The sequence below is a fragment of the Trachurus trachurus genome (genome assembly GCF_905171665.1).
Source record: "Trachurus trachurus genome assembly, chromosome: 21".
Classification (NCBI taxonomy): Eukaryota; Metazoa; Chordata; class Actinopteri; order Carangiformes; family Carangidae; genus Trachurus; species Trachurus trachurus.
Window position 1 is genome coordinate 31772368 of NC_139899.1, and position 15276 is coordinate 31787643.

Here is a 15276-nt window from a genome sequence, read left to right on the forward strand (position 1 = left end):
TCACTGTGTTTCAGAGTTGACTGGTTTCTGGCTCTAGTCTGAGCAACGTGACTGGGAACACAGTCAGTCCACTGTTGAAGAACCATAATAACTGTAACCTACAGACTAGGGATGTGCACGGTTACCCGAGTACTCGAGTACCCGAGTAGGCAATCTGCTACTCGGTTATGAATTATTACCCGGTTAACCTAGGATTAAAAAAAATGGCATGTTAGAGCGCAGTCTAGCGTCGGATCAAACTACATAATCAGCCATGGTTCGGCTTTTTGTAGTGTTAAACAGTTTCGGATCAAGCAACGTGATATTTTGCTGGGTAAAAGCGTTTTTGGATCGAGCCTCGGACTTTCAAACCTTTTACAATAATCTGTGGTGGTTCCCTCGACGTAAACCGTCGGGAGGGAGACGACAGGTGTCATCAAGTCTGTTAGAAAATATGCTTTCAGTTTACAAATATTCTGAAACCTTCCCAGTTATTTCCTGAGACAATGCGAGGCAGAGAGGACCGAAGGCACCAAACTGTAGTGTGGACTAATAAATAAGCACCGCTAATGATTAAAAAAAAAAAAAAAAAAAAAAGTTCTCCTCCGAGGCAGCCGCAGCATAAATGCGCTGCGCTCAGAGCGAGAGCATGCAGTGCATTCATGCAGCGGCATAAAGATGCACATATGCCCCATATGTGCATCTTAAACTCCAGTCTCTACTTTTATTATCCACCTGATATTTTGTCTGACGACGCTGTGTGTCAGTAATGCGCTCTGTCCATCAGACAGTCCGCAGTCCCTTTTAGATATTGAATAAGATAAACAGACCTATAGGACTGAATAAGTCCATGTTTCTATAATGTTCACTTTTTGTTGACAGTTTAATTATTAATTCTGATGAACTGAAGTACATTTTAGATTTTTTCCACCACTTTAAAACCATAGAAAACTAAAATAATACACTGATATTGATTAAAATATTGGAAAAGAGTGTTTCATGTTTAACTTTATGTCTTCTGGAGATCGTTGATGATGATGATGCCACTGTAGCTACAGGCTCAGACTTTGATGCAGCAGCCGTGGGTTTGAATCCAACCTGCATGAAATTTCCTCTATTTATCTTTAATAGTTCATACATATACAAATAATCAACAAATAACAAATAAACACCCTCAGAGTTGCAAAGATCAAAGATACATCTCAATAAAGTAGAATATGATGGAGGTCATGAACCAGACTGAGAGACAAGGCTCAGGAAACTTCTGCAGCTGTTTGGAGTTCATTAGGTTACAGTAGTCAACTTTCCACTGTATTATAGTTTCTTGATTTACTGAATTTTAGGTTTTCATTACAATCAAAAGAAATAAAGACATGAAACATTTCAGTCTGTGTGTGTGTTTTGAATCTGTATAATACATGTGTTTCACTGTTTGAATTGAACTAAACTAAACTGACATAAATGAACTTTTCCACTTTGTTTCAGTTGAAACCTTTATCTATTTATTTTAACAGTCAGAACGACACGGTGCTCTTCATGTAGCTCAGGCCGACTTTTCAAAATAAGAGTCTGCAGTGAAACCACCTTCGTCCTGAAAGTAGCCTGTACCTTTTATCATAACATCGAAATCATTCAGAGAAACAATAACAGTCAGCAGCAGCAGAATAATAATAAGTGATTTTTCTGTTGCCATGACGCTGATGAGTTCATTATTAAACTGTGTTCATCTCTGTCCTGTGAAGACGACGTGAGTGAGAGACAGAGACAGACGTGTAGAGACTGAACTGTCTGTTCAACAGAGAGAAGGTTTCTGTGACAGGAGGAGACTCTGCTTCACTCAACACAGACTCAACGAGGAATCAGACCTGTAGAGTCTAAACCCAGGATAGAGAGGTTGAGTGAAGGTGGTGTTGAAGGTGTAGAGGTGGATCAGTGAGTCAGAGGAGACTCTGTAGAAGGACAGAGAGCCAGCAGGACGGTCCACATACACTGCTACTCTGGAGGAGGAGGAGGAGGAGGAGGAGGAGGAGGAGGAGGAGGAGGAGGAGGAGGTGATAGGTGTCCCTGTGCTATTGTGATGGACACTGTAACCAACAACATCAGAGCAGATCAGACTCCAGGACTGATTGTTCTTTCCAAACACACAGTCTCTACTGTTTCCTTTCCTGCTGATTCCTCTGTAACTCACTGATATTTCAACGTCTCCTCTCCTCTCGACCTCCCAGTAGCAGCGACCAGTCAGACCAGTTGAACACAGCAGCTGTTCCCACCAGTCAAATCTGTCTGGATGATCAGGATATGACTGATGCTCCCACACATATGTCGCCTTCCTGTTGTTGTCAGACAGTTTGATGTTTGTGTTCACTGTGTTTGTGTCGATTGTGAGTCGACAGGAATCTGATGGAGAGAACAAGACACAGCTGCAGTTATTGATCATTGATCAGTTATTGACAGTTTGATGAAGACTCATGAGGTCAGTGATGTGACAGTGTGAAGATGGTTGAATGTGCTGCTTTGTTTCCAGTAGGGATGCACATTTTGAATTTCTTTTCTGACCGATAACCGACGCTCGTTAACCGATTATTAACCGTTAACCGATAAGATTACGACGCTCCAATTTTTTTTTTAGCCGTTAAATACACACGTGCGCTGTGACAGCTGATCAGTGCCACATCCACTCTGCTCTGTCTCAGCTGATCGCTCATATGGAGGTTAGATCGTCCAGTGTAGAACTGTTTTAGTTACAAAGTGCAGCCAAACACCAGACTGAAGGAGCAGCAGAGCTCCTCTGTGGAGCTGCAGGAGAGCTGCATCAGCCTCCTCTTTTATCTAGTTTTTTCAGCGCCGTTGTTACAGGTGATTCACATCTATGTCTGTGTAGCTACATTTATGGTCTGACCTTCCTTCATGGGGGCTGCTGCACATACTGTCAGTCCTCCTGTGGAACTTTTTACCGCGAAATATGACTGAAGACACGTGGAAATCTGCACGTGTCGACAAGCCCCCATGAGTTGACGACAAGGAGCTAATAAATAAATAACTGATAGTATTAATCGGTCAAAGTTCTTGTTATCGGTTAACGGTTAAACGGTTAAACATGTGCATCCCTCGTTTCCATGAATCAAAGTAAAAACAGACTTACACTTCCTCAGACCTGGTGTCAACCATGGGACTCCAGCAGGCTCCACCCTGAAAGGAGGAGGGGGGTCAGAGCAGCACCTTCTCTGTCAGCATGCACACATGGACATTACATGGCTCTCACACACACACACACACTGTTTTATCACTGTGTTCACATGGAGGCTGGTATGTATGGATGAACACTGAGCACAGAGAAGAAGGAGCTGGAGTCTTTATCTAGTGATGATACAGAGCAGGAGGAGACCAGGAGGAAACACTTCATCATGTCTTTTCTCTATGCGATGTCACTGCAGTGTGAGACACACACTTTCACTCTCTGACTCTCAAGCTGCACAAACACACGTCACAGCAAAGAAGATGAAGACACAACAGGTGGAGCTGACCAGCCCAGATATCCCACAATGCACCAGGAAAGAAGAAGAGTGCAGCTGTGAACAGTGGATGGTTTCAGTGTTTGATGAGGAAGGAAACACACTCAACACGTTTGTTAGAGCTCAGTGAAACACACAGTGAGTTTAGTGAGAAACACTGAGTGTGAACACAACTTGTGTTTGTCTGAAGAAAACTCCACAGGAAGCTGAAGAATGAGGCTGTGAGCAGGTTTCCACAGGAGCCACAGCAGCAGTGAGTGGATGAAGGAGCTCTAATAGAAACCATCTGATCACAGTGACAGGACGGATCACGATCTCATCATCAATGACTCTGTTCTTCTCTGCTCTTCACACAGATCAGCTGCAACACACTGGGTACGTTTACATGGACAGTTTCAAACGGTTTCAGAAAGGTTTGGTTTAAATCAATCTGTTTGAAGATTTCAGCTTGAGCGTATACATGGGTTACAAAGTAAACTGGTTGGGTGTTTACATGCACCGATGAAACAAACGCTTCGAATGTGCCCGCAGCCGTGAGTGATTGCGTTACTATGGTTACAACAGCATTGATTATGGAAGTGCTACAGCTGTGTGGCCGAAATACATCGTTTGTTGAGCGCAGTCTTTGCTGTTTTAATATTTCTCTGTATTAAACAGCAGCGTGACATGTTCCTAGTTTTAGCAGGAAAAGAAGAGAGAGCGTCTTTCCACTTGGTGTCCGAAAATTCATGCAGAGAGAGGAGGAGGAGGAGGAGGAGGAAGCGGTGCGCCGCAGGTGTTGTGCCGAAAAGAGACTACCTGCAGAAAAACTTTTCGGCACAACACCGGCGGCGCACCTCCTCTTCCTCCTCCTCTCTCTGCATGAATTTTCGGACACCGAGTGGAAACAGAACTTCCGTATGACCCGCCAGTCCGTTATGAAAGTTCTTGCTCGACATTTTCCCATATTACACGGACATTTTCACTTGAGTGACAGCCAGGCAGGCACAGCTCGTACGTGCTCAAGCGTGCGTGCGTGCGTATGTACGTCAGGTCCTGAACGAACGCAGCCAGGGATCAACCCGTTTCAAGTGTATACATGACAGACAGATCTCTTTAGAAAAGGTTTAAACCACCCCCTTCAATCTGGTTGGAATTTCAACCGGTTTGGGGTAATTGAAACGGTTTGAGGTGTTTACATGAAGTATTTTCAATCGGTTTGGTCTCCCAAACCTTTCTGAAACCGATTGAAACTGTCCATGTAAACGTACCCACTGACTCACTGAGATCAGTCACATCATGTGGAATAAAGCAGCCGTCCTCAGGACCAGTCCTGAGCTCCATCAAACCTGTCCACACATTTTGACTGGACTTGAAGTCAGAGTCCAGAGGAAGCAGAGAAACTGTAGAGCAGAGAGAAGCAGGCTCAGCTCAGAGCACATGGACTCAGACAGGAAGTGAAGCTCCAGCTGCTGGAGACTTTCATTAAGGAGCCACTTTGTGGCTTCATCTGATCTGGAGTCAGCACACACACAGTCTGAAAACAGCTGTTTGATCACACACACATTCAGCCACAAACAGTGGTGGACAGTAACGGAGTAAAGTACATATCCAGAGGATTTGGTACTTATTACTCTTACTTGAATACATTTCCAAGACAAATATTTTTACTTTTACTCAAGTTAATTTCTATGAAGGCTGAAAAGTACTCGATACTTTCAGGTCTGCTCTTTTTTTTTTTCTAAAATACTACTGGACACAAACTGTGTTTGTCAAAGAAGGAAACCCTAACCCCTAAAAGCAGCACATCAGTGCAGGTGGTTTCAAAGAGTTAATTCTCAGAAACAAGAGTTAAAGCAGAAGTAAGCGGAATTTTTGTGTTAATATAAGTCTTAAATAGTTATATCTTCCGACAGCAATCACTTCAATAGAGTGTTTGGTCTGAAACACGGGTCTGTCAGTCCCTCTGCTCTGCTCTGAGCCGAGGAGAAAACTTTCCTTGTATCCTACAACCTTTATCCAATGAGGAGAGAGAACGGCATAAAGGGGCAGTCCTCTCTGTGTGTGCAGCCAAGGGACGAGGGCGGGTCACTGTGTGACGTAGGGACGAGGGCGGCATGTACTTTTGGATACTTAAGTACCTTTAAAAGCAAGTACTTTTTTACTCTTACTCGATGAACATGTCGACTGAGCTAATTTTACTTGTAACGGAGTAAATTTTGACCAGTAGTATTTGTACTAGGGATGCACATGTTGAACCGTTTAACCATTAACCGATAACAAGAACTTTGACCGATTAATGCTATCGGTTATTTTTTATTAGCTCCTTGTCGTCAACTCATGGGGGCGTGTCGACACGTGCAGAGTCCATGTGCCTTCAGTCATATTTCGCAGCAAAAAGTTCCACAGGAGGACTGACAGTATGTGCAGCAGCCCCCATGAAGGAAGGTCAGACTATAAATGTAGCTACACAGACATAGATGTGAATCACCTGTAACTACGGCGCTGAGAAAAAAAAAAAGAGGACGAGGACGTGGCTGCTCTCCAGCCTGTTCACCTGCAGCTCTCCTGCAGCTCCACAGAGGAGCTCTGCTGTTCCTTCAGTCTGGTGTTTGGCTGCACTTTGTATAAAAACAGTTCTACATTGGACAATCAAACCTCTATATGAGAGATCAGCTGAGACAGAGCAGAGTGGATGTGGCACTGATCAGCTGTCGCAGCGCACGTGTGTATTTAACGGCAAAAAAAATTTATCCGTGCACCGCAAGCATCTTAATCTTATCGGTTAACGAGCGTCGGTTATCGGTCAGAAATTTTTTTCAAAATGTGCATCCCTAATTTGTACTCTTACTCAAGTACTGGGGTCGAGTACTCTGTCCATCTCTGACCACAAACACTGATTATTACACTGTTCACTACACTCACTTTCTTCTGATTGACAGCTCCAGGCCTCTGGACAGTGAGGACATCTGGATGTCACACTGTGATTTACTGTCTCCTCAACACAACATATCTCATCAGGACAAGACCAGGATCTCGGAGAGACTGAGCTGATTATTGATCATCAATATCTGACCAGACAGAGACCTGATGGTGCCGCCTGGTTTCTGTCTCTTATTTCCTCCTTGGTTGGAGACGCTGGGAGACGAATGTCTCTGAGCAGTGGACATGCTTTGATTCTTGTTGCTGTGTTGTTGTTAGTGTGTCCACACTCAACAGGTGTCTACAGTCTCTGGGACTGTTCAGGTCAAACACTCTGTTGGTTCAGGAGCAGTTCAACCAGCTGCAGCTGAAATGTTTCCTGATACACTCTGAAATAAAGTCTGATCCAAACATCTGGAGAGACTCAGAGCACAGCTGCCAACAGCTGCTTTCATCACTGACATCTCTTCTCCTGAATATGACACAGTGAGTCATGATGAGACACTGAAGTCGTCATGAGGAGAAACTCCTGATCGCAGTAGTTCATCACTGTGACTGATGAAAGCTGCACAGCTCATGTTTGAAACACTCTGAGATTTTGGCTTCAGTATAACCTCTTGTCACTCCTATAAATTCTGTAATATTCGCCTTTCCAAGGCGTACCCAAAGTAAATTGAATGCTGTTCTTGAACTGTTTGGAGAATATGGATGGGCTTGGTCTCTTTTGAAAGGTATCACTCTGAAGTTTTTCCCCCAAACTGAAATAATCACTATAAGTGCTACTATCATTGAGTAATCTAAGTGGGAGCACACTGAATTAGAATGTTTTTATTCTCGCCTGAATTTTTTTGTTGCAATCAGATGCCTGAAGATGAGTGTGGCTGAGAATTTTAGCTGGAAAACACAATGGGACTACAGCATGAAGCCTTACCTGGCCCCAGTTCAAATTTGATAACAATCCTGCTAAAAATGAGTATTTTACACATGTTTTTCTAAGTGTATATCTAGGCGTTTTCCTAAAGTTGCCATTGAGAAACAATACATGCGCCAAAGTGCAGCTTTTGCAAAGTTACGCATGAAGATGGCAGTGCTGCCTTTTCCCAGGGACCGTGAATGCAGCACATCGTTCGTTTCGTAATCTCATTGGCTATTCAATGCTACAGTTTCCATCGGGATCGGTTCCTATTGGCTGAAGCCATTCAGCGCTGTCGGAGGGGATGTTCCTCATGAGACACAGCCACTCATTCGCTATTGCAGGCGGCAGCCGGGGACAGGGAGCTTGTGATTGGTCGAGTGAGCTGTCAATCGAAAGGTCAGAGGGCAGCGCCATTTTGAAAAGTGAAATAAACATTGTTTTCATGTAAACGCCGGACTTATGAGGAGAAATAAACGGATTTACTGGATATACAATGCGTAATTTCATAAGATGCAGCAGCGGGATGAGGTTATCTACCGGTACAACCGTGTGTTTTGGACTAAATACTTTACTGGATTGGATTTACTGGACTTTTCTGAATGTAACGACACCAAGTTTGTGGGGAAACCCTGTGATCCTGAGCCTGCCCTGACACAAATCGTGAGTTATATCGGCTTTTTACGAACTTTGTTAGCATGTTTATAGTCTGATTCGAGTGTTGCTGTGATGATTATATTTAGGAATGGTCGGCATATCTTTAATCACAAGAGTTTTAGCTTTCCAACGATATGTGGCATGACTATTTCAAGTGACTGGTGACATCCTCTATGACACCTCCCTGATTAAAACCCCCCCGGGGGCCCGCCGGCGGGCCGTCGGTGTGGCAAGGGGATAAACTGTGTTGGGACGAGTCAGACTGTGACAGAGGACGTCAGTGGAGTGGGCGGAGCTTCACTGTGGCCTACACCACCTCTGGATATGGTCTGAGTGATGGGATCTGATGTCATCAATGCATGGATCACCTGAGACAGATGTTAATACCAGGTGTGACCAGGTGTGAACGGGGCCATAGGAAATGTTCCAGCTCCTCCTCCTCTATCAGACAGTGTGTGTGGCTGCAGCAGCCTCTCCATACCTGAGAGAGTCCAGTCTCCAGTCTGGATCCTCCAGTCCAGCAGACAGCAGCTTCACTCCTGAGGCTCCTGGATGGTTGTAGCTCAGGTCCAGCTCTCTCAGATGGGAGGGGTTGGAGGTCAGAGCTGAGGCCAGAGAAGCACAGCCTTCCTCTGTGATCAGACATCCTGACAGACTGAACACACACAACAACACACAGGAACCCTCTGTCAACACCTGCTGCTGTGTTCAAGTGGCATCAGATAAACAGCTGGATGGATCCTCACCTGAGAGTCTCCAGTCTACAGTGTGGACTCTCCAGTCCAGCAGACAGCAGCTTCACTCCTGAGTCCTGCAGGTTGTTGTTACTCAGGTCCAGGTGTCTCAGACTAGAGGAGTGGGAGCTGAGGACTGAGGACAGAGCTTCACAGCTTCTCTCTGAGAGGTTACAGCCGCTTAGTCTGTAGAGATGATCATGAGGAATTAAAGAAGAAAGGAATTTATTTTCTGTCCTGTTGAAAAGGTTAGGTTACTTTGTTGGTCTCCACCAGGGAGGAATTTGTCCCAGAGATAAGGAGCGGTTGCAGCACATGCAGTAAAAACAACATACAGTATAAACGTACATCAGATTAAAAGACTAGTGGAGTAAACACAGACCAACACTGGACAATCCCACTCATACAGTAGACCAGGGATTCCCAGCGTGTGGTGTGCAAGTCGCCGCTAGGGGGTGCGCGACATGAAAAGGGTGAAGGTGGTAAGGTGTTATATTTTACAAATATCTTTTCCGCTTCTGGTATGCATACAAACTCTTTACTTTCAATATAGACACGCGTCATGTGCGATCACAACACAACGCTGTAACGGTGCGCTTGTCTTTTTCGTGCACGTGTGTGCCAGACCCTGATTCTCCCTTGGTGTCTCCACTACTGTTTCCCAAGGAGCTCTGCCCGTTTGAAAGGGGAAGGGAGTCTGTATGTGGAACGATGTTGCCTCCGAGATGTAGAATGTGTATTATAGAAGAGAAACACACATTTCAGGACCACAGCCTGTATCATAAGAACAGACATGTGACCTGGACATGTCACCAGTTGGTGATACCATACTGGAGTACTGACTCATTGTTGCTCTATAAAAAATTAACATAATGTTTTTGCAAACTCCAAACACTCTGAGCCTACGTAAGATATAGAGACACTGATGAATATTGGCACAGACATTGGCCACCCGTGTGCTCAAGCTCAAGTCGCTGTCAATGAAGACTCCAAGTAGTCTAGTACGAAGAGGGGGGTATCATGCACCCCCCGGAAATATACTTCTAACCAATGTTTCTAGATTGGAAAAAATGTGTAGAAAATGATGAGCTATGTTAAAAAGTTGTCAGAATGTCCCATGTATCATTTTTATGCAAATTAGTGCCGCCATTATCGAAATAACCTAATTTCACTATATCTCAGCCAATATTGAAGATATCTGAACAAATAAGGTGTCTAGACCCATGTTTTGAGGGTCAGAGATCATAATAAAACTATTCATAAAGTGATCACATGTTGGTGGCATGCTAGTAAGCCAACCTAACCCTTTTACCAATTACAAGACGCCAATATTGGAGATACCAAATAAGGTGTCTAGACAGAGGTTGTTGTGTGTTTAACCAAGGTTTATTTGGATCAAACATCATAATAGAACTCTTCTTGATGTGACCACTCTTCTCTTTCCCATGCCAGATAAACAGTCAAGTAAATGGTTCTCCACTATGCATCACTCATCATCGTTTTCACTGAAATCATCAGAGTTAAACTCATCCTCTCCTTCCTCTTTCTCCTCCTCTTGCTGTTCATGCTCTCCAGTGTCATGGGGATCAACCAGTGAAGTTGGTAGGTTTCAACACTCCTTCATCAGTCTTCATCCATCCCTGCCCCTCATCATAGGGTTTTGGTTTTTCCAGAATAGGTTCATCAGCTCGCTTGTACAAGGCGACGCGGTAGTTCACACGTCGGGCATGTGGCTTCAGAGCAGAGTGGCATGGAGGAAGGCGAGCCAGGTCAACCTTAGACTTGCAAGTGAGTTTCTTGTCCTCCCCCACCATGTTGAGTAGCAACTCGGCACGGACAACATCCACTGAAGACATCAGACATCAGACAGGTGAATTGCTCCAACTGCCTCAGCATCTCAGGCTTGACACTCTAGCAGTCACTGAGTTGACTGAATACGTGAAATTGGGGATTCTTCTTCAAGGGCCCCACCTTCCGGGGCGTCGAATGGCGCAGTGGGTTAAGCAGGCGCCCCATATATTGAGGCTATAGTCCTCGTGCAGGCGGCCCCGGTTTGAATCCCGCATCGGACAGCCCTTTCCTGCGTGTCATTCCCCCTCTCTCTGCCTCCCTATTTCCTGTCTCTCTCAACTGTACTGTCAAATAAAGGCATGAAAAAGACAAAAAAATATACTTGGCAGTGGTACAGTCTTCACCACTGAACACATAGAACCCAAGAAGAGTGGTGCGGTGGTCTTCTCCCAGGGATTCTGCAAGCTCAGAGATGTTGAGAAGTTGTTGGGTTAAAGAAGCTTCCTGGATCTTCACACTGTAGGGGTCTGATGAAGTCAGCTTTAGCAGCCTTGCCCACAGCTTCTGCTCGTACTGTAACACGTCCATCTCAACATCAATGGGGACAGGTGCACCGGAAGCCAGGCAGTAGTAGTATTGCAGAATCCCTGGGAGAAGACTACCGCGCCACTCTTCTTGGGTTCTATGTGTTCAGTGGAGAAGACTGTACCAGTGCCATCAAAGGGAGAAGGAAGGTGGGGCCCTTGAAGAAGAATCCCAGGTTTCACATATCCAGTCAACTCAGTGACTGCTAGAGTGTCAAGCCTGAGTGAGTTGTGAGTCTTGTTGTCTGTGCCAAGTTGCTACGCAACATGGTGGGGGAGGACAAGAAACTCACTTGCAAGTCTAAGGTTGACCTGGCTCGCCTTCCTCCATGCCACTCTGCTCTGAAGCCACATGCCCGACGTGAAGCCACATGCCCGACGTGTGAACTACCTTGTACTAGCTGATGAACCTATTCTGGAAAAACCAAAACCCTATGATGAGGGGCAGGGATGGATGAAGACTGATGAAGGAGTGTTGAAACCTACCAACTTCACTGGTTGATCCCCATGACACTGGAGAGCATGAACAGCAAGAGGAGGAGAAAGAGGAAGGAGAGGATGAGTTTAACTCTGATGATTTCAGTGAAAACGATGATGAGTGATGCATAGTGGAGAACCATTTACTTGACTGTTTATCTGGCATGGGAAAGAGAAGAGTGGTCACATCAAGAAGAGTTCTATTATGATGTTTGATCCAAATAAACCTTGGTTAAACACACAACAACCTCTGTCTAGACACCTTATTTGGTATCTCCAACATTGGCGTCTTGTAATTGGTAAAAGGGTTAGGTTGGCTTACTAGCATGCCACCAACATGTGATCACTTTATGAATAGTTTTATTATGATCTCTGACCCTCAAAACATGGGTCTAGACACCTTATTTGTTCAGATATCTGCAATATTGGCTGAGATATAGTGAAATTAGGTTATTTCGATAATGGCGGCACTAATTTGCATAAAAATGATACATGGGACATTCTGACAACTTTTTAACATAGCTCATCATTTTCTACACATTTTTTCCAATCTAGAAACATTGGTTAGAAGTATATTTCCGGGGGGTGCATGATACCCCCCTCTTCGTACTAGACTAAAGGTACTCCACAATGTCTTGGCCATGGATGGCCACTGGGCTTTGATCACCCACTGATGTAGGATCGAGGAGCATCTCAACAGTTTTGGTCGTGTTAATATGCAGCAAGTGGGCATCACACACGCAGATTGGTGAACACTTAAATTAGTATGTTTCACTATGGCACTATGGCACCACTTGTGCTGCGATTCTTGGTGAAGGCAAACTGACATTTATCAAGCACTGGTTCCACAGCCGTTCGAAGTTTCCCTATCATAAAGACAGTGTTTTTATATAATGATGAATAAATCAAACTATCTCTACACTTACAGAGCTTTGTTAGAGGCTTTGACCACTGGCAGCAGCCTCAGAAGAGCCTCCTCTGAAGCAGAGTATTTCCTCAGGTCAAACTTGTCCAGATCTTCTTCTGATGACAGTAAGATGAAGACCAGAGCCGACCACTGACCAGGAGACAGTTTATGTCTGGAGAGATCTCCTGAGCTCAGGGACCGTTGGATCTCCTTCACTAGAGAACGATCATTCAGTTCATTCAGACAGTGGAACAGGTTGATGCTTTTCTCTGCAGAGGGAGTCTCTTCGATCTTCTTCGTGATGTACTGGACTGTTTCCTGATTGGACCGTGAGTCATTTCCTGACTGAGTCATCAGACCTCGTAGGAGATTCTGATTGGTCTCCAGTGAAAGACCCAGGAGGAAGCGGAGGAACAAGTCCAGGTGTCCATTTGGACTCTGTAAGGCCTCGTCCACAGCGCTCTGGTAGAAGTTTGTCTCTGCAGATTTGACTCCTGTTGTTTCAGTCTTCTTGGAGGTTGTTTGTTGTTGTGACATCCGGCTGAGTCCAGAGTTGATGAAGGTCAGATGGACATGAAGAGCAGCCAGAAACTCCTGAACACTCAGATGGACGAAGCAGAACACCTTGTCCTGGTACAGGCCGCTCTCCTCTTTAAAGATCTGTGTGAACACTCCTGAGTACACTGAGGCTGCTCTGATATCGATGCCACACTCTGTCAGGTCTGATTCATAGAAGATCAGGTTTCCTTTCTGCAGCTGCTCAAACGCCAGTTTTCCCAGAGACTCAATCATCTTCCTGCTCTCTGGACTCCAGTGTGGATCTGTCTCAGCTCCTCCATCATACTTGACCTTGTTCAGTTTTAGATGAACCACCAGGAAGTGGATGTACATCTCAGTCAGGGTCTTGGGCAGCTCTCCTCCCTCTCTGGTCTTCAACAGCTTCTCCAGAACTGTAGCAGTGATCCAGCAGAAGACTGGGATGTGGCACATGATGTGGAGGCTTTGTGATCTCTTGATGTGGGAGATGATCTCTCTGGCCTGCTCCTCATCTCTGAACCTCTTCCTGAAGTACTCCTCCTTCTGTGGGTCAGTGAACCCTCTGATCTCTGTCACCATGTCAACACACTGAGGAGGGATCTGATTGGCTGCTGCAGGTCGTGTGGTTATCCAGAGGTGAGCAGAGGGAAGCAGTTTCCCCCTGATGAGGTTGGTCAGCAGCACGTTGACTGAGGTGGACTCTGTCACATCAGTCAGGATCTCAGTGTTGTGGAAGTCCAGAGGAAGTCGACACTCGTCCAGACCGTCAAAGATGAAGACGACCTGGAACTGATCAAACCTGCAGATTCCTGCTTCTTTGGTTTCAGAGAAGAAGTGATGAACAAGTTCCACCAAGCTGAACTTTCTCTCTTTCAGCACATTCAGCTCTCTGAAGGTGAAGGGAAATGTGAAGTGTATGTCCTGGTTGTCTTTGTCTTCAGCCCAGTCCAGAGTGAACTTCTGTGTTAAGACTGTTTTCCCAATGCCAGCCACTCCCTTTGTCATTACTCTTCTGATTGGTCGGTCTCTTCCAGGTGGGGCTTTAAAGATGTCTTCTCGTCTGATGGTTGTTTCTGGTCTGTCTGGTTTCCTGGACACTGTTTCAATCTGTCTGACCTCATGTTCATCATTGACTCCTCCAGCCCCTCCCTCTGTGATGTAGAGCTCTGTGTAGATCTGGTTCAGAAGGGTTTGGTGTCCTGCTTTAGAGATCCCCTCAAACACACACTGGAACTTCTTCTTCAGGGCAGATTTGAGTTTACGTCCACAAACTGCACCAGGAGTAAAATATTCTGAATGAAAACACAAGATATAAGATCAATAAGAAAATATAACATTTTAATTCCTCTAAATAACAACTATGAACATGTTTCCCTCCATGTGTTGATGTCAGTGAACGTCTCATTTGTGGTATGAATGAATACTGTACTAGCTGTATTTGTGACAAATAAAGTACCTTTACCTTTTTTAATGGTTGCTGTACACGCTTTGGGTATTGGGTAACAATAGAAAAGCGCTATATAAATGTCATCCATTATTATTATTATTATTATTATTCATTATGTTGAATCTTTAGAGAAATCCTCTTACTCCTCTGCAGACGCTCAGCCAGCTCCTCCTGCTTCATCCTCCTCAGGAAGTTCACTGTGATCTTCACTAATGCCTCTCTGCTGCTCCTCCTCTGCTCTTCATCCTCACCGTCCAACACCTCCTCATCCTCCCTCTGACTCCCTGAGCATTCTGGGTAATCTGGACTCAGAGCCTTGTGGATCTTCTTCAGCTCGTTCTTGACAAAAGTGACCATGTTCTCCTCCAGCAGCTGGAACAGAAACTCTATGAGTGACAGCATCAAACTAAAACCATGGAGCCAAACATCAGATCCATGTTGGACAGACTGACAATCCACTGGTGTCAAAGTGCAGCATGGAGATGATGGTGAACACAACAGATGTAACAGCAGCTGTTGGACATGTCCTCACCATAAATATGGAGTCCAGGTGTGTTTGATGCTGCTGGGCAGACTGACCACTGGGAACCTCTGAGCTCTCCTGGTCCACTCTGTGGAGGAATCAGTGTCAAGTCAACATCAGGACAGAGAGATAATACAAGATGGACTTTATATGTCCCCTGAGGACGTTCACAACAGACAGAGACACTTTGGTTTCAGACCTGGTCCAACAACACGTCGTACAAACTGGTTCTTTTCTACAATAGCCTGAGTCTGACTGTCAGTTACAGCTTACGTCTGATCAGCTGATCCACGTCCTCCTTTAAAGTCAATGAG

General features: G+C 45.0%; 2 protein-coding genes across 2 annotated transcripts in view; both read right to left on the minus strand.

Annotated features, from left to right (window-relative positions):
• LOC311004858 (NLR family CARD domain-containing protein 3-like) overlaps positions 1-15276 on the minus strand; it is a gene marked incomplete at its 3' end in the record, with an annotated part of 170770 nt that overhangs the window by 22242 nt on the left and 133252 nt on the right. The window lies entirely within an intron of this gene.
• On the minus strand, positions 1817-14841 carry LOC311004119 (NLR family CARD domain-containing protein 3-like; the record flags this gene model as incomplete). Its single annotated transcript, XM_083996067.1, has 6 exons — positions 1817-2376; positions 3122-3168; positions 8444-8617; positions 8709-8882; positions 12475-14284; positions 14583-14841. 6 exons carry the CDS (start codon positions 14839-14841, stop codon positions 1817-1819), a joined length of 3024 nt encoding a protein of 1007 aa, XP_083852193.1.